The sequence below is a fragment of the Rhincodon typus genome, chromosome 8 (assembly GCF_021869965.1).
Source record: "Rhincodon typus isolate 14 chromosome 8, sRhiTyp1.1, whole genome shotgun sequence".
NCBI classification, from domain to species: domain Eukaryota; kingdom Metazoa; phylum Chordata; class Chondrichthyes; order Orectolobiformes; family Rhincodontidae; genus Rhincodon; species Rhincodon typus.
The window spans coordinates 46,280,401-46,299,617 of NC_063339.1; the positions used below are offsets into that span (position 1 = coordinate 46,280,401).

At 37.3% G+C, this 19,217-nt stretch overlaps 2 protein-coding genes across 4 annotated transcripts in view; one reads left to right on the forward strand and one right to left on the reverse strand.

Annotated features, from left to right (window-relative positions):
* The first annotated feature begins 211 nt into the window (after positions 1-211).
* Positions 212-18,799, forward strand: LOC109935204 (mitochondrial import receptor subunit TOM20 homolog). The gene is made up of 5 exons (XM_020533877.2): positions 212-461; positions 6,170-6,219; positions 11,555-11,636; positions 16,989-17,131; positions 18,588-18,799. The coding sequence occupies exons 1-5, from the start codon at positions 266-268 to the stop codon at positions 18,639-18,641; spliced, it is 525 nt and encodes a 174-aa protein (XP_020389466.2). The 5' UTR covers positions 212-265; the 3' UTR covers positions 18,642-18,799.
* The window catches only part of timm9 (translocase of inner mitochondrial membrane 9 homolog), an 8,894-nt gene continuing 8,333 nt past the window's right edge, over positions 18,657-19,217 (reverse strand). For all 3 annotated transcript variants that reach the window (XM_020533879.2, XM_020533878.2, XM_048600293.1), the window contains one exon: positions 18,657-19,093. In XM_020533879.2, coding sequence (XP_020389468.1) covers positions 18,956-19,093 — 138 coding nt within the window. In that variant the 3' untranslated portion in view covers positions 18,657-18,955. The remainder of the gene's footprint in view (positions 19,094-19,217) is intronic.

Sequence of the window (19,217 nt, forward strand, 5' to 3'; positions counted from 1 at the left end):
TTAGTGAAAGACGCGTAATGGAGCTCTCCCTTTCGAGTTTTCAGCCAAAGTGACCTTTATATTTCAGAGAGTTGGTCACCCTGGTTCTTGTGGTATGTAGGTAGAGTCCGAACTGGATGAATAAGCAAGGATACCGCAGAGCTTTGGATGAGTCATGACGCTTCCGGATCTCACGCAGGGGTTGTTCCAGGCAAAAAGATGGCGGCGCCCAGGCTTTCTAAGGCACCACATTTGGTGCCAGTACGTGGCGACGGAAGTTGGCTGTATGCAGAGTTGCGTTTCCGGGTCGTGTAGCGGGCTAGTGCCCGGAGCTCGAACTGGCAGCGGGTTGGGAATGCTGCTGGTCAGTAAGACGGGGGCCATCGTGGCCGGGGTCTTTGGAGCAGCCTTCATCGGTTATTGTATATATTTTGACAGGAAAAGAAGAAGTGCCCCAGATTTCCGAGCAAAGTTGCGCGAAAGTAAGTGTTGCCCTCGGGCCTCGCTCACCGTCTCCCAGTTACCAGCGACAGACACATGCAGGTGTTTGTGTCCTGTTAACCAACACTCAACCCCATTGCAATTAGGATGGAGCCTGCTGAGACATGCTCAGTTACAGGAGTAAATGTAATTTATTTAGAATGAGAGACACCCCTCGTGGGCCTCGGCATCGTTCCCTCAAAGTTGATTTTCCAGCATCGATGATCTTGCTAAATTACAGGAGGGTGCAGCTTCTCTAAAGAGCCGTGGGTCAGAACTGGAATAAAAGCATCTTCATTGCAGCACATTCTGCCTTTATAACGTGAGTTTCGGCTCGTTTTAAAACTGTTTTATCGAAGTATTTATTCTTGGGACTGCCTGATTTGCTGAGTATTTCCAGCGTTTTTTGTGTTTATTTCAAGTTTCCAGCACTTAGAAAAATTCGTATAAATATTGGTTGAGAATAGAATAACTCTGGTGGAGTGTATTCTCGGGGGGTAACACAACTCAAGCATAAGCACAATTTAATGAACACAGTTTGCTCATAGACCGGATAAAATGTCACGGACGTTTGTATGAATGAATTGTTATCGCTTTATCGACTTTGGTTGCGTTACAGCTCATATCTGTATGAAACAAAACTTCGGCAATAGCTCCGTCGTTGCGATGTTGGTGTCCCTCGCAAGAGAATTAAATTCAACTGACCACGTCTTACCCCTTGAAACTGGCGATTTCAGTTGTTTCTCTGGTTTTCTGTAGATGTCCTCCTATATTCAATAACGAAGTAGGACAGGGGCATTACTTTGCCCAGCTAAGAATTGATGTCCCCCTTTGCTTACACCTTGAATCCAACTACCAGGGTTAGGGACATGATTAACGGAATGGTTTTCAGACTAAATCCAGAAATACCGATTCTGAGTGATAGTCTGAGGCAAATTGGAAACTGCCCTTTTAGTATCTTCAAGTTCTGAACTGTTCAAAATGGATAATTTTGTAACAAATTGGTGAAATTTATTACAGAGTACCTGAATTTACAGGGCACTAGTTTAACAGATTAATGTGAGTATTACTTTTATATAGTTGCAGCACTTTTATGGAATGTGGGTGTCACTAGCAAGGCCAATGTGTTGCCCATCAACAAAGTGGCTTGAGGCAATTGTAGAGAGAACAGTAACAATTTTCTTTCCAAAGGACCCTAGTAAAGCAGATGAGTTTTTAGAACAATCCACTATTACTAAGACTAGTTTCATCCCAGATTTATTAATTCAATTAAAACTCACCATGGTAATTCTTGAACCCACGTCTGCAAAGTGTTAGCTCTGGATCTTTGAATTACTAGTCCAGTGACATTTCCACCGCGTTACTGGCTATACTCTGTTTAACATGATTATTTGTATTGTTGAACTCCACATCTAAATAGTACAACACAAAAAAGTATTTGGTCCTTTCAGTTAATCCTTTAAAGAGAAATCCATTTAATCCTGGTCTCTTACTTGTCCCCTTTTTAAGGCTTAAAATAATTTTCCTTTAGCTCAAGGCATTGTTTTTTGTATTGAGGTATTTGCTTTTGAAGGTTACTATTGAATCTATGTCCGCTTCTGATGCAGTGCATCCAATTTCTAAGGATACTTTACAGAAAGGTATTCGTCTTGTTGGTTCAGGTTCTTTTGCATCAGTACCCTCTGGTTTTCCAACTTTCATCCATTGGAAATAGATTCAGTAAGGTGAAACTATCTCATGAAAATCTATGATTTTAAACAGTTCTATTAAATCTCCGTTGCTTGGAGGAGAACAATCCTTAGGTTGTTTTTTCAGATATATTCTTTCCACGTTTTCCCAATTTATCTCCTTTGTATTTCTTAACTAGAACAATAATAGCTCAATTAACGTTTTTTCCATAGTTGAATTGATGTGTATGCATTGACCCCATTCAAAGATGTGTTCATCTGGTGCCTGGCAGTCAGACTTTGCAGGAATTATAGGCTGCAGAACTCTGATTTGACTCTTCTCCTAACACAGTGGTGCTGAGGTCAACTGAATTGCCTTTGCTGTCTCTACGGAGTTAGTAAGATGGAGAACTTCTTGACTTGTGTGCTGTATTGCCACACTGGACAAATCCTATTTAAATATAGATTTTGGGATCCAAGAGGGATCCTGTAATGAGTCGTGTTATAGTGTATTTTCCATAAATAAAAATAACATTTCATTTCTGTCTCAGCTGCTTTTTAAGATCCCCTTTTACCCCATGCTGTGGGTGTTCCCTCGTTGAGAAGATCAGGCAAGATCCTAAAAATCTTATTCCTCAAAACTTTGCTAATCACTTTAGATTCTTTGATTAGACCCTTGGAGAGTAACTTATCAACTTGTGTTTTACTCCTATTTTTTTTATCACCATTTTTCTTTTTCCTGTTTGCTCAAGATTGGAATTTGTGGATGTGAATGTGCAACCTCCTGCAATGTCCATTAACCTGTAGTATAATTGTGTTCTAACAATGTTAAGGTTTAACAGGAAACAAGACAATAGTTGGAATTTAGTGTTTTTATTAACTTTTATTGTGCAGTAGAATTCAATTTAAAAACTGGTAATCAGTAATATAACTTGTAAATTGACACTGACAACACTTTTGACTATCTCTAAAGTAAGACATCTGAGCTTTTTGACAGTATTGAAATTTCATTGTCACAATAAATATTTTCTTGTAACATATTACTTTGGATTTTTTTATTAGCACTGGAGAGACATTAAAGTAAGCTTAATTAGATTTCACTCAAGTCAGAAGAATTTGTATGAATTTCTCTCAACTTGGATCCCTTAATGGAAGGAAATAGTGTTATCTCTGCTTTATAAATATTTCACTTTCAGATGTACATTTTGACACAATTTTAATTTGTAGTATTTCATGTATTTATGAGTTCCATGCAAATAATTAACTTAAAGTCACAGTTATCATTAAACTTGGTTAATTAATTAAGTTGATTAATTATACATACCAGATCAACAAAGATTAAAATGCTGAAATTGGGCTTTAGTTTGTGTCTTTTTTTTAAATCCCTGACAAGACATATTGACTCAAAATTGAATGCTTGTCAAATCTAATAAAACAAATACTGTTTCAGCTGTGATTTATAATGTGAAATGGAACTTTGCTGTCTTTTATGTCCATCAAATTAAACTCTTTATTTACGGGCATAATATATATTATTTAATCATTACATAGAAACATAGAAGGTAGGAGCAAGAGGAGGCCATTTGGCCCTTTCAGCCTGCTGTACCATTTATCTCGGTCGTGGCTGATCGTCCAACTCAATAGCCTAATCCTGCTTTTTCCCCATAACCTTTGATCCCATTCGCCCCAAGTGCTATAGCTGCCTTTTGAATGCATTCAGTGTTTTGGCATCAACTACTTCCTGTGCTAATCAATTCCACAGGCTCACCACTCTTTGGGTGAAGAAATGCCTCCTTAAATCCGTCCTAAATGGTCTACTGTGAATAGACACATCATTGCATTTTTAGCTAACCACGTTTTAATGAACATTTGAACAATGTTTGGACATCTTGTGTTACTACAGGAGTCAAAGAGCAACCTGGTTTTCTATACAATAAAAGGGAATGTTCTAGAGAAAGATCTTCTTTTCATAAATAGGAATAGTTGAATATTTTCTTGCTGGTTTATTATTCCTCGACTTCATCTTTGCAATTAAATTTGGAAATTTAAGTCACAAGGTTATTTTTCTGTTATATGAGAAAAGAACAGGTTTGAGTTTACTTCCTGTTCTTTATGCACATAAAATTAATTAGTGATGCTGTAATGTAATTAGTGATGCAAGTATAACATGCTTTTGTATTCACTCTCAGTGGTGTGCACTTCACTGGCCGGGCCAGTATTGAATTCCTGAACCTATTTGCACTTGAGCTGCTGCCTTGGACTGCTGCAGTTCACTTCATGTTGGTGCACCCAGAATGTCGTTAGGGAGGGAGTTCCAGGATTTTAACCCAGCAGCATTGAAGGAATGGCAATATATTTCAGAGTCTGCATAATGAGTGACTTGAAGGGGTACTTGCAAGTGATGATGTTCTCATGTATCTGCTGCCCCTGCCTTTCTATATGGTGCTTTCTATGGAGCATCAGTGAATTTCTGCAGTGCTTTTCAATAGTACATGCTGCTCCTACTGACCTTTGGTGGTGGAGAGAGTGAATGTTTTTGGATATGGTGCCCCTCAAGCAGGCTGCTTTGTCCTGGATGACATGAAGCTTCTTGTGTTGTTGGTATTGCACCCATCCAGGCAAGTGGTGAATATTCCACCACATTCCTGACTTGTGCCTTGTAGACAGTGGGCAGGTTTTGAACAGCCTGGAGGTGAGTTAATCACTGCAAGATTCCAAGCCTCTGACCAGTTCTTCTACTCAGTGTTTATATGACTAGTCCAGTTCAGTTTCTGGTCAATGGTAATCCCAGGATATTGATAGTGATGCCATTAAGTATCAAGGGGCAATGGTTAGATTATCTCTTACTGGAGACGGTTGTTGCCTAGCACTTGTGTTGCACAAATGTTACTTGCCACTTGTTGGCCCAAGTCTTGATATTATACAGGTATTGTTGCATTTGAACATGGACTGCTTCAGCGTCTGAGGAGTTGTGAATGGTGCTGAACATTGTGCAGTCATCTGTGAGCATCCTCACTTCTGACCTTGATGAAGCAGCTGAAGATGGTTGGGGCTCCTTTGAGAAACTTGAGCAGAGATATCCTGGAGATGAGGTGACTAACCCCTCAATCATCTTACTTTTTGCAAGATGTGACACTAACCAGTGGAGAGTTTGGCTCCTGATTCCCATTTATTCTGGTTTTGCTACAACTATTTATTGCAATAGTCAAATGAGCCTTGATTTCAAGAGCAGTCACCTCCCCTCTGAAATTCAGCTCTTTTTTTCCATATTTGTAACAAGGTTGTCAAGAGGTCAGAGGCAGGATGGCTCTGGAGGAAGCAAATTGAATATCAATGAGCAGGGTATTGCTAAGCAAGTGATGCTTGACAGTACTGTTAATGACATCTTCCAACACTTTACGATTCATCAAGAGTAAATTGATAGTAATTGACTGGATTGGATTTGTTCTTCTTTGTGTATAGGACATACCTAAGCAGTTTTCTGCATTGTTGGGAAGATGTCAGTGTTGTAGCTATACTGAACTACTTGGTAGGGATGCAGCAAGTTCTGAGGCACAGATTTTCAGTATAATTGCTAGAATGTTGTTAGAATCCATAGACTTTTCAATGTGCATTGCTTCCGACCATTTCTTGATATCATATGAAGTGAATCAAATCAGCTGAAGAACGGCATCTGTGATGCTGGGGACCTCTTAAGGAGGCTAGGATGGATCATCCATTTGCCAGTACTGGCTGATGATTGTTGTGAATATATCAGCCTTATCTTTTGAATTGACGTGATGGGCTCCCCCATTATTGAGGGTAAGGATATTTGTGGAGCCTCAATTGTTAATTAATGTAAAATGATAAGTGTTAATTTAAAATTTTGGTGAATAAATCTTAATATATACATAATAAATATTCCCTGCTTTTCAGTGACTTAATAAGAAAGTGCCTTTAACTTCATTGTAACTGTGTTCTGCTTCAATTCAGAAAGCAGATTCCATTTTGCATTTTATACATCCATGATTTTAAATGGGTATTTTGATTCTTAAAAATTGTAGGAAGAAGAAAACAGAAGAAACAGGATAGAGAAAATGATTCTATTGGGAAGGTAAGATTGACTGTGCACTTTGATGTTCTGAACTATACTGTATAAATCCTTGTGAACTGTGGGGGCAGCAGGTATTTGTACCAGAGACATTTCCAGGTTCAGTCCTTAGCCTGTGTTCAGTTATCTGATCTCACCTAAAGGCTGTATAAACGTGCTGAATTAACTTCAGTGTCTTGCGTTAAAAATTGCATATGGGTGGATGCAGGAAAGTCATAGTTCTTGTTTCACATTAGTATTCACTGATGCTGCTGTAAAGAATGTGGGTGCGAGTAAGTTATGGTAAGTTTATATTTTAATACCTGCTGATACTCCTTGATTTATGAAGAATAACCGGGAATAAATAACACTCATTCGGGAATTATGGGAAGAAAATTTGTTGGAAAAAGAATTATTTCTGAAATTTGTTGACATATGTTTTGACAGCAGTTGCCAAGGTAAACAAATGTTGGAAGTGCACATATCCTAGGAGTAATACTTTACAAAATCTATTAGTAAGGTAATCCATAGAATTATAAATCAATTTTCATGCTGTATTCAGTTATTCAACATAGGAAATTTGGGACTAGATCTTAGTTTTAGGGGTTGCAAATGTCCAGTGGAACTAAACCTGCCTTGATTGAAAATCAAGAGAAAGGGGAAATTTGTCCAAGTTTTCAAAATTTTCTCCTGACTAAAATTAGTAATTTTATGCTCTGACATTAACTACTTTGATTATTTTGAAACCAAATGTTGACAGATTTCTGAATCTGTATTGAGTAGGATTGATGGATTGTTGCCAGTGTTCGAGAGAACAATCTTCCATTGTGATGCTAAATTTCAGAATGCTGAGACGTACTAACTGTTTCCCTTTTTTTTCTCACTGCTCATAAAAGAGACAATTAAATTCCATCAACTGATTCCCTGGTGAATATAAACAATGCTTACCATTAATTTGACATATACACAGCTTTGCTTTGGATCGTGCTGGAGACTGAATGTGTGAATGATTTGGTCAGCGGTGAAGCAAGGTGCTTGCCATTGACCTTGAGGAATGCTGGCCAGAGAAGTGTAGTGATCTCTGGGTTTGGTATTCCTCTTTCTCAACAGCAGTTTAAATCTAGCACTGAGTTAAAGGAATGTCTTGACATGAGGAGCAATGATGTTAGCAAGCAGATAAGGAGCCAGTGACATTGAAACGTTCACCTTCAGCAAGTCAGGAAATTAAAACCATTGAATATTCGCCCTACACTTATAGATTTCCACGTACCAAAATAAATGAATGCTGTTGCATTAAGGGAGCAACTAAAATTAAGAGAGAAACTAAAATAAGAGCAAACTTCAGAAAAAGAAAAAAAAAAAGTGGAATGATTCATCATTAAGGATAAATTTGACATATAAATTTGTTATAAAATTAACATTTCGGGGAATTCATGAATGTTTAGTAGTAATTGTGAATTTAGTACACTTAAAATTTCAACTACATCTCATTCAACAGCTGTAACATTTTCAAGGATTTTTACAGCAAGACTAAGCATAATGGAATTTTTTTGTAATTTTAGTTGATTTCAGTGATATGGTGGTGGGGGTGCAAAAAGCAGAGAATCACTGACAGAAACTTCTGGAATTCTGTGTTGTTCTTGCATTTGTGGACTCCAAGTATTGTTGTTAGTTTCAGGGGTGTAATGGTAAACACTTAAAAAAAAAAAAATTCTGTCATTATCACACCAAATTCATGGCTAATATTCTCATTTCTAACACTCTTTCAGCGGCGAAACGAGTTCATAAGATTAATAAAGCATTCTGTCATAGCATAAGACTTTAAAAATGAGACAAGATCCATGTGAATGTAGCTAAGAACAAAGAGGGCATTGGTGTAATTCTCCAGCAGTGAGAAATCTTCAAATATGAGATGGATAGAGTGTAACCTAATTGTGCTGCCTTTAATTCTGAGAAGTAATGGAGATTAAAACCAAGCCACAAAGAAAGGTGTATAATAAAATTAAGACTAACAGTATTAAAGAAAATCATGAAGGTATTTTAGTAGGTAGTGAATGGAATGCCAAGAAAGGATTATAAAAAAGGCTAGACATAAGATAAAAGGTAAAGATTTTAACAAGTTTGCTAATAGTAAAAGAATGTCTGAAATGGGTCCAATTATTCAGGCATTAAGTGAAATGCTAAATCTGCATAATGACAGCATGGTGTCAATATTAAAATAATATTTTTGAATCAATGCTTCTGTAAATTATGGAAGTCAAAGTATTGATAATTAGAGGAAGAAAAGGAACAATCACTAGCAATACTTGAAAGGAATTGTTTCATTGCTTGCAAAATGCTACAATGTGTTGAGTTTGTGGAAGATGCTATTTAATTATTCATTATTGAATGGGATGTGGTATAGCCGAGGAGTGTGTCAGATTTCCTCGTGTGAATAACAGCGTACAGTGAAAACAATTATATTCATTTCTGTTTCAGTTGATTAACTCATGTTTCGGGGCATCTACTAATTCTGAGGAATTGGTATATTGTGCTGCTCCGTTTGAAATAGTGTCTTAATTTATTTTCTTATTCTTAAATATAATTAAAATTGTATGAAGAAATATGCGTTTTGTGTGACTTGCTAATACATAACCTTTTTATCTAATAATAGCAGATACCTCACGGAGCACTATATGAATTTGACAAGCTTTATAACTCATAATAAATTGCCTCAATTTATTTAACATTATTTTTTAAGATGAAAAGTGGTTCAAGGAACTTCACAAATAGGTGTTAAGGAAATGAACTTTGGACTAGAAAGTAAGAGATTAGATGTGAATGAAAATTAGTTGAGATGATCTGGATTATTTTTAAATTGAAGAAAGGTGCACAGGTAAAGGAACCAAGTGAAGAAATTGCATGGAGTAGCAGTGAGATTACTGAAACCAGTGCCACCAGTGGTGGGATGAAGAAAGAAGGAAATGTACACCAGGCTCGAGTTAGAGGAATAGACTGTTTCAAGGGGAATATAATGTAGAGAGAGTGGCAGTGTTTCTGTAATAAATATATTTGGCTAGGTAGCCAAGATCGGTCAAACCTACTGATGAACATTGTAGGCAGGTAAACATATTAATGGTATGTGTGAGTGTTTGGATAAATTGGAATTTCTGGAGAACCTTGGTTGGAAAATTGGGAAGTGATTGTTGTATGTAGTTTGAGGAAACAATGAATGGTGACAGGCTTATGTAGAGATAGTGACAGTAAGTGTAGTAGAGGTAAATGAAATGATATTAATATTGAAGAGGTTGTGGAGATTGAAGTTCAGGAATTTGTGTTCCAAGGAAATCATTTTCGGTGTACATATCAAACAGGCAGTCAATGGGGTGAGGAGGGATAATACAGTATGGTTGCCATCAGGGAAGACATTCATACCTATGCCTAGAGTTGTTCTGTGGATGTGAAAATGGCATATGCTGAAATGGAAAGATTTGAATAGGGGAAGTTTTGGGAGTCGTAGGCAGAGTTCACAGATGACAGGATTTTTCAGGGGCTCATTGGGGAAAAAAAAGGGTATTTGAGACGTAGTTAGAGAGGATGGACAGGCTAAGCTGAATTGTTTTTAAAAGAGCAGGGAGACAATAGTTTTATGGACCGGCTCAAAGGTGCTTGAGAAAACCATGGTCGGATCAGTCTGCACAGAGCCAGAAAATGGAATTGTGAGGCATGGATTGAGGAATCAGATGGTGTGGTTCACAGAATAATTGAGCTTGGATAGTGTGAGAAGGGTGGAAATGGTTGAACCCTCAGGTACAAATGTGTGGAGCTTGGGGACAAGATAGAGGGGAAGAAACGCAACACTCCAAGATAGCATATCTTACCATAAAGCTTTTTATAATGAAAGAATTAAAAAATAAATCATTCATTGGGTGTGGGCATCACTGGCTAGGCCAGCATTTATTGCTTCTCCAGAGAGCATTTAAAGTTAATCACATTACTGTTGATCGGGAGTCATAAGGGTAGACCAGTTAAGGATGGCAGATTTCCTTCCCTAAAGGATATTAGTGAACCAGATGGGTTTTATAAACATCCATCCGTGTTTACATGGTTGCCATTAGGCTATCTTTATATCCCAGATTTTTACTGAATTCAAATTTCACCATATGTCATGGGAGCATTCTAATGTCCTGGGGCAGAGGTTAGCCTGGAATTCTGGATTATGAGCCCAGTGATGATATCAGTCTGTTTTAGCCTTTCCCCAAAGTAGACGAGAAATACAACAGCTTATAGCCATAAAAATGTTCGCTTTAGTAACAGCCATTATAATAGAAAAAACAATCATCTTAATGATCAAAAACAGTTACTTTATTTCACAAAGTATGCTAGATATTGTGCAGTGTATTTTATGGTGAGGTTGTTAGTTTGTTGAACATACACACAGGTAGGGAAGACCTTAATTTGTACATCTGATATTACATTGTGTTATGTAATCACAAAATAATATTATAATCCCAATTGACTCCAAGAAGCTTATTTCTTTTTCACAAATCAATCTCCTCTATCTTCTCTACCAACTTCCTGAATCCTTTATCTCTTCAGGTGCATCTCATTTTTCTTGATTAAAAATTGTTCTGTCTGCTTCAGAGACCTGTGTAACTGTCTTTAACAGTTGTATTTGCCATTCAGTGAAAATGCTACATCAGTCTTTTTTTCCTGACTTCCTTTTTTTTTACTTGCAGCTCATTGTCTGATGAGATCCTTAAAAATTGGTGTGAAGTTTTAAAGATTTCTTTAGAAAAAAATGATGGGCTGAAGGAAAAACACTAAATAATTATGTTTGCATGGTGGCTTAGGGTGTTCCATAAAGTTTTTTTTCCACAGGCAATGGATTACTTTGAAAATGTAGTTCCTGTTGCTCAACAGTGAAAATGGCAACCAATTCATGCAAACAACGGGGTCTTGCAAACAACAAATTAATATATATCGCCAAACTGTTCTTGGTTGTGTCACCAGACTTGACAGTGTAAGTCAAATGCTATTCAGGTTGTGCAGTTGAAGATTTAGCTAAGCAGGGAGGCAGTTTAACTTTTAAAGTACTCCATTCTGATAATGTAACATTTCTCTAACGCTGTAAATAGTGTCAGCTGCTGATGTTAAATCAGCATTAGGAATTAGCAAGTTGGCTCTACAGTGTAGTGACAGGAAGATAATGGATTCATTGCAGGTTCAAACTATTCAAGACAAATTGGTCCAGAATGACCATGTTTATATTCATGAATAATGGTTGGAGTAAGTTACAGATTTATATAGCCATTTTCTCCATTTTTGATTTCAAGTAAATGTTAGAATTGACACACTTCTTTTTGACTTGTAAATTCAGTTACCTGATCTGAAAGATGTTGAAGCTGTACAGAAGTTTTTTCTCGAGGAGGTCCAATCGGGAGAAGAATTGCTGGCAAGAGGTAAACCTTGAATATTATTGCTTATAATATATTTCTTTCAAGACCGGACCAGATTTTGTAAGCAAAGTTGTATAGTAACATCCCAGAACGCTTCAAACTAATTGATGGGGTGGCAGGGCGGGGGGTAGGCGGTGGGGGTGGGTGGGGGGGCGGTGGGTAGAAGGAAGGAAGAGGATACGGCAGCATTATTAGGCAGCTATTTAGTTGACTATGCCCAAAGTGGGACATGACGGGATGGAGTATACAGAAAGGGCATTGTGGGTCTACCGGTGGCATATGGACTTCAGCGGTTTAAGAAGGCAACTCATCTTCACAAAGGCAACTAGGAACAGGCAATAAATGCTGGTCAAACAGCGATGCTCACATCCCAAGAGTGAATTAAAAAAAAACCGCAGAAAAGTGGCAAGTTTCGGGTCAAAAGAGGAAAGCGGTATAAAGGCAAAATTAATGGTTCTTTACTTGAATGTGCATACTATATGGAACAAACTAGATATGTTATCAGCACAAAAACAGGTTAACCGGTATGATCTTGTAGTTGCCACTGAGATATGGTTACAAGGAGATCAGAGCTGGGAACTAAATATTTGAGTTCGTGACTTTTCAAAGGTTAGACAAGAAGCAAAAGGTGAAACAAACACAGTGCCGGAGAAACTCAGCAGGTTTGGCAGCATCTGTAGAGAGAGAAGCAAAGTTGATATTTCAGGTCTGGTTTCCTGTTCTTTACAACTCTCTTTCCAAATGGAACCAGCTTTGCTGAGTTTCTCCAGCATTCTGTGATTGAGGATAATGAGAATATGAAACAGTGTTTTGTTTTTATAGGAAGGAAAGTGTCATGGATAGCGTTGTTAATACGGAATGGAATAAATAAGACAGCAAAAAATTATTAAACGAAAGAAAGAACTGTGGATGCTGGAAATCAGAAACGGAAACAGAAATTGCTGGGAAAACTCTAGCAGCATCTGTGGAGAGAAAGCTGAATCAATGTCTAAGGTCCTTCAGAACTCTCGAACAGACCAAGTACAGGTAAAAAGCCAGAGGGAGGTCCAGGAGGGGGACAGTGTTGGAGGTGGGTGAAGGGGTCTGTGGGATAGGGAGAAGATTCTTGCCGAAAGAAATTGTCAGAGGCGAAGGTGATGTAAGAAGAGTTCAACATCATGTTGCACTCGAAATTGATTGAGATAGGCATACAGAGGGATAAACCTAAGACCTTTGCTGAGTGCAGAATATTCAGTGTCAGAAGGCATAGTAAATACATGACAGGAGGTGGGGTTAGGAGAGGGGATAGAGTCAGAGGGAAAGGGAAGGAAGGAAGGTTCCAGAGGGTACAGGTATCTCTAAGTTGTTGCATCTGGTAATCTTTAATGCCTGAAACGAAAAGGTGTTTTTGTTAGCAGATCGAATAAGCCAGAGGATGAAATGGAACTCGGGGTGAGCGCAGGGCAGCATTGAGCCAGTGCTCATGGAGAGGGAGATTGAAAGTCTATGTAGCAATGCAAGGCACGGAGTGTAGGTCTCAATGTGGCAAGAACAGCTGTCTGAGGAGCATTGTACATCATGGAGATATTCGTGGGTGGATTCAAATCAGAAAGGATGAAACTGCTGTTGGAATGCATGTAGGGTGAGTCTGATCTGGAGACAATTACTGAATTCTGAAAAAGGGTCACTGGGCCTTAAACATTAACTCTAATTTCCCCCTATAGAAGCTATGGGACCGGAGTTTTCCCAGCAATTTATGATTTTCAGCAAAAAATGATGTTGAATCAGAAGATGTAGAATTCATATGGGTGGAGATATGAAACAAAAAAGAAAAGAAGACACTGATAGGAGAGTTCTGCATGCCTCCTAACTATAAGGATCTTGAGGACATGCAACAAAGGCAGGATGTTAATCATGGGTGACCTCACATGTGGTCACATTGACAGAAGAAGCTGTGAGGAAGAATTCATAAAGTATAGTCAGGACAGTTTCAGTGACTAGTATATTGCAGATCCAATGGGATCAGGCTGTTTTGGATCTGTTGAGATGTAATAAGGCAGGTTTAATAAATGATATGTTGTGGGAAAAGCACTGCAAGTTACTTTTAGTGCGGCTGCTTATTAAGAAATCTCACAGACAATCAGGTACAAAACAATGATTTGAACTTTATTGCATTTAGCGACCAAAATAAGGCCCTTCAAATAAGCAAGTTAAGCCTCAACTCAACTTGATCAATGATGGAATCTGGCCGGGATTCCACCAACAGCTCTGTCTAAGTGTCCAGGGTTCGATCCTTGTGCAGTGTTGTTCTTTGAAATTCTGCTAAGGGAGAGTCCTGGTGTTGGATTCTTATACGTTTTTCTCTCTTTCAAGTTTGTGGTGTGACGTTATTGATGATTCGATAGATTCTTTCATCCCCACCTTTGATTACTTTCCTGGGGACCTCAAGTCTGTAGCTTGCCTTCTTGTCAGAAGTAGCTCCCTCATTCCTTGTTAGATTAGGGGTTAGCTGTTTGTTTAAAACACAGCTTTTCCTGTAATTAACTTCTTGAATTCCTCTGCAGGGCAATGTGGCAATAAAGCATCCAATTTATTAAATAGGTGTCAAAATGATTTTGTTTATGTAATCTTGCCGAGATATGGCTAATTGCTTTTAGTCTCTGTGTGATAGCTTCTTTGTCCCTTTCATCTCAACAGTTCATCCCAGAATGAGTTATTGCTGATTGTTTCAATGTATTAAGTTATTAAAGTTGTGAAGTTTACATTGTCACGGATGCTAAAGTAAAAAACACCAAGGAAATAGTGACCACAACATGGTAGAATTTAGCATTCAGTTTGGGAGGGAGGAGCTAGTATTGGAAACAACTGTGCTGCACTTAAGGGTAATTACAAAGGAAGGAGGGTGGAGCTGGCTAGAGTGGACTGGAAAAGGAGTTTAGTCTCATATACTGTTGAGGAAGATTTTAAGAATGGCAGATTTTAAGAAAATAGTTCATGATTTACAGCAAAGATATATTCAAGTGAGGAAGAAGGATTCTAGGAAGGGGTTCGGCCAAACATAGTTAACCAGGGAAGTTAAGGATAGTAACAATTGAAAGAAAAACCTATACTGTGACTAATATTAATGGTAAACCAGAGGATTAGAAAAGTTTTAAGAACAAACAAAAGATGATCAAAAAAAGGGAAAAAAAAACTTCAAATGTAAACTTGCAAGTAAGATCAACATGAACTGCAAGAGTTTTTAATAAATGTATATGAAGGAAGAGAGAAGCCAAAGTGAGCAGAGATCCTTTAGAAGATGAAGTTGGGGTAATAATAATGGGGAACCAGCAAATGGCAGAGAAGCTGAATAAACGCTTATCAGTCTTTGCTGTAGAAGACTCTCATTGCATTCTAAAATTACTAAATAGTCATGGGGCAGAAGAAGGAGAAGAAATATTACAAAAATTATTACCAGAGAAAATGTGTAAGGAAATTAATGGGGCTGAAGACCAATATATCTTCAGGCTTTTCTGATGAAGGGTCTAGGCCCAAAACGTCAGCCTCTCTGCTCCTATGATGCTGCTTGGCCTGCTGTGTTCATCCAGCCCTGCACCTTGTTATCTTCAGGCCCTGATGGGATGCATCGTAGAATATTTAAGGAAGTAGCTATAGAGGTAGTGGATGTAATGATAGTAATCTTCCAAGAATCTCCAGATTCTGGAAAAGTTCCAAAGATTGGAAAACTGCCAGTGAAATTGGGAGAAATTCTTTGCTGGTTAGTGTCATACCTGGAACAAATCAACCCAATTGTGTATGATCTAAAAGTCACTTTTTTTTTGCTTATACTTGGTGCAGTAGTTGACACACACAAAACATCCTTTTTTTTTTTTAAAATCATGACGTGGTATACTTGCATTAGCCAGCCTTTTTTTTTTTGCCCTAAATGCTTGTTTTACTCAATGTTATCTCAACACAATGGTTATGAGTAAAAATGCTGTTGAGTTTCTCAGACGGTAATACAGTTTGCATTCTATATGTAATGGAGATTACATAGATGTACTTTTGGTTTGTTTCTTTTGGTTTGAGGGAAAAGTGTCTTATTTTCTGATTTTGAAATGTTGAAAACAAAATAACTGCAATGGTAGTCTGGCGTTAGCTAAACCAACTGTGGCTTAATATAGGCAACTATTTTAATCATATCCACTTGGTTCTAGTACTTTATTTGTTTGTTAGAAGACTGCTAAGTACAATGAAGTACCTACCTGTGTTTAGAAATCCCAGCACCTAATTTTGAAATTGGAAAAATAGAACTGCTGCTCAAAGAATAACACACAACTCAGAATCCAACAAAAGATCAACCTTCTGGCTGAATGAGTTCATGAAGAATATAATTAGGGTTTTCTGAAGATCAGCCTCAAATCCTTTGGTTCCACTTGGCTAGTGTTTGTGAGCAACCCCAAAAGATAATATTGTTTTAAATATATATCTTGAATGTTGAGTAATCACAGTGAATCAGTTTTGCAATTTAAACAGCCTTTCACTTCCATTCATTGTTATGATTTTTGAGTAACAAGAAGAAAACTGAGAAATGTGAGGAAAAAGATATTGAGAGTCAGGTCTTCTATTAACCTTTACTTCTTTGTCATCAATGTTTGTAGTTTCCATATAAATTTAAATCTGTTGCAAATAGAAAACTTGAAGCTTGATGTGGAAATATGGTTTGTTGAACTATGTAGATTCAGAGCAAAGTTTCATCACTTTTTTTCTGGTGTATTTATTGAATTAAAAGCCATGAGCTGCCAGAGGTTGGGTACTCTTGCTCCTTTAATCCTGACTGGAATATTGATTTGGATCATGCAGGATCTGATGTAGCAGTGGAGGTTTGTGTGGTTTAATGCTACGCACACTAGAGTTGATGCACAAACTTGAAAGATGTTATTAGAGAATGTAAGTGTCTTCAGGATTAGAATGATTGAAATGTAGTTACTATGTACTAACTCAATGAATTAACAAAATACATCCTAAATTAAAATATTTTTAATATTAATATAAATTCCTTACACAAGCAATACCTGAGAGGCTGCATTTATTGCTCACTTCTAATTGCCATGTGATAGTGATGTTTGAGCCTTCCTCAAACATCCATTCTGCTAGTGGTAGAGGTTTTTATTCTTTTCCATTTTGGAGGAAATTAATAAGTTGATTTGGGGACTTCACTCATGTATAGGCCAGGGAGAGGTGCTGAGTGTTAAACTGGTTGAAATCCAGCTCCTTTTAAGATGATTTTTCTGGGCCCAGCTCAGAAAATACCAGAATTAATTTACTGAAGTGATATGTGAACTCTCAACCTATGTTACTAATCTATAACTTGACTATTACTCTATTGATTTTTAGGTGACTATGAGAAAGGAGTTGATCATTTAAGTAACGCTGTATCGGTATGTGGTCAGCCACAGCAACTATTACAGGTTCTTCAGCAGACACTACCACATCCAGTGTTTCAAATGCTCATCCAAAGATTGCCCACTGTAAGACAGGTACGCTAATATTCACTTTTTGTGTGCATTTGAACCGTATGCATGTATAGATAATTAGCTGAAAATAAAAAGTTCAGATTACAGAAAGTACAATGTTCTATAGTAGACCTACAGATTAGCTAAGGATCTCCAAAAATTGATTTGTTTTTGGATTTTTAAATTCAATCACCTTCAAATTGGTCACCAAGGAATATTAAAAAGCCAGGACTGAGAGATTTTTAGCATATTGGGAGTGGGTAGGAAAGTGGAGTTGAAACCCTATACCAGCCATGATTGCATTAAATGCTGGAGCGTTTTGACTCTGTGGAGTCAACTGCATTAATCATAAATTTCAAAGACTTGTTTTGCCTAGTTAGCAAAAGTGAAATTGAACTCAAACGTTTGCAAGTTAGTAAATTTTTCAAATCATCTAGACCAGGATTGGCGAACAGACAGGCTGGAGCTATAATGCAAGTTGCCCTATCTAACCTTCCAGTGGGCTTTGAAATGCACGAATAAGTAGTGTGGGGCTGAGGGAAGGCTGATCTCGTGCAGGAGTGGGTGCACTAGAAAGAGAACCAGTTGGTGAGCACAAGAACCTTGAGAGAAAAATTGATTTGTAGCCACCTACGTAAATAGGTTTGACATTCCGGTCTAGGCTAATTTACTTGAAGACTTCTTTTTGCTCCCAAAGTTTTTAAAGATGGTTTCAGTTTCACCTTTGATATTGCAAAGTTGTCTGAGAAGTTATTCGGAATTACTGATTCTTATTGTTTTGGAAAATTAAGCGACAAACAATCAGTTGAAATCACAAGTAAAACTCTGAACTCACTTTGTTTTGAAAACTAGAGAAGCTTGCTTATACCATTGGAAACATTTTTGCCATACCTAAAGATTGAAGCAAACCTACTTGAAAATATGTTACCCATGAAATTACAATGGAATAAGAATTTGTCATTCCTAACTGGTATTATAGTCAGTGTTTGATTTCTTTTAAGAGCCCTACCTTAAGACAAATATAAATCTGAATTACAGTGGAAAATGAGTAGCTAACAAGAACAATCAAGATTGGCTCTATATTACTCCCTAAAGATTTTCTGTACACCTATTTGCTATGTAACATTTTTATTAGTAATTGAGCTAGTAATAAGGCAGCTGATTGAATTTTTATTTTGTTTCCTAAAGTGGAAGGTATGTGAAAATTTGACAATATTAAGCGAGTGTGAAGATTGAAGCGAATGTTCTTATTGTTGTCTTATTGGTGTACTGATTTGAAAGGATTATGTTTGGAAGAAAAATGTATACTACAGCAAAGAACTTGTAACTTTCCAAACATGTAATAGGAAAGCTTAAATATTTTTTCACCAGTATAAAGTGAAATCAATACATCTAACACCCTTTCTTCTAAACATTTTTATGTTAATGATAGAACAGAACACTTGCTTTTTTCTGATAAATAAATGTGAATTTCTTTCAGCGTTTTCTCGCAGGTATGACTGCACAGAATTTGGTAGAAGATGACGTTGAATGAAAGATTTACACCATCTTCAGCACCAACAAGGTTTATTCCATCATCATTGTGAACCTTAAATGCAGTGATCACTGTAGACTTAAGTTTACAAACAATTCAAAGGTGTACCATTCACTTTCAAAATAAACCAGAAGTGTTGGTCCATCAGACATAATGAATTCTTGTTTCCATCCACCTTTTCTTGATTCTAAATGTTCATTTCAGTTGCATCTTAATAGGCACCAGTGTTTTGGACATTTTAAAATGTGACCATTAGTCCACTAGTGCAGCAATGTCTTATGATTCATTTGGGCCCTGACATTATTGGTCCATTTTTATATTCGAGGTTGGCTAATCAGTCCTGCTTTAGCTGCTAAAGCTTCATTTTGTTGAATATGATATTCCTGAAAGCGCATTGATATCCTTTGGGTCATCTTCAGATATTTCTGTAGACAATGTTCTGAACAGGTCACCTGGATTGAACAAAAAACATTATACCAAAAGATATTGCAAATAAAACTAGTAAATCTCAAACTTAAGCTTCTTGTAGTTCACACTTAATAGAACATAGAAGCTAGCATAAAATTAAGCTTTCAC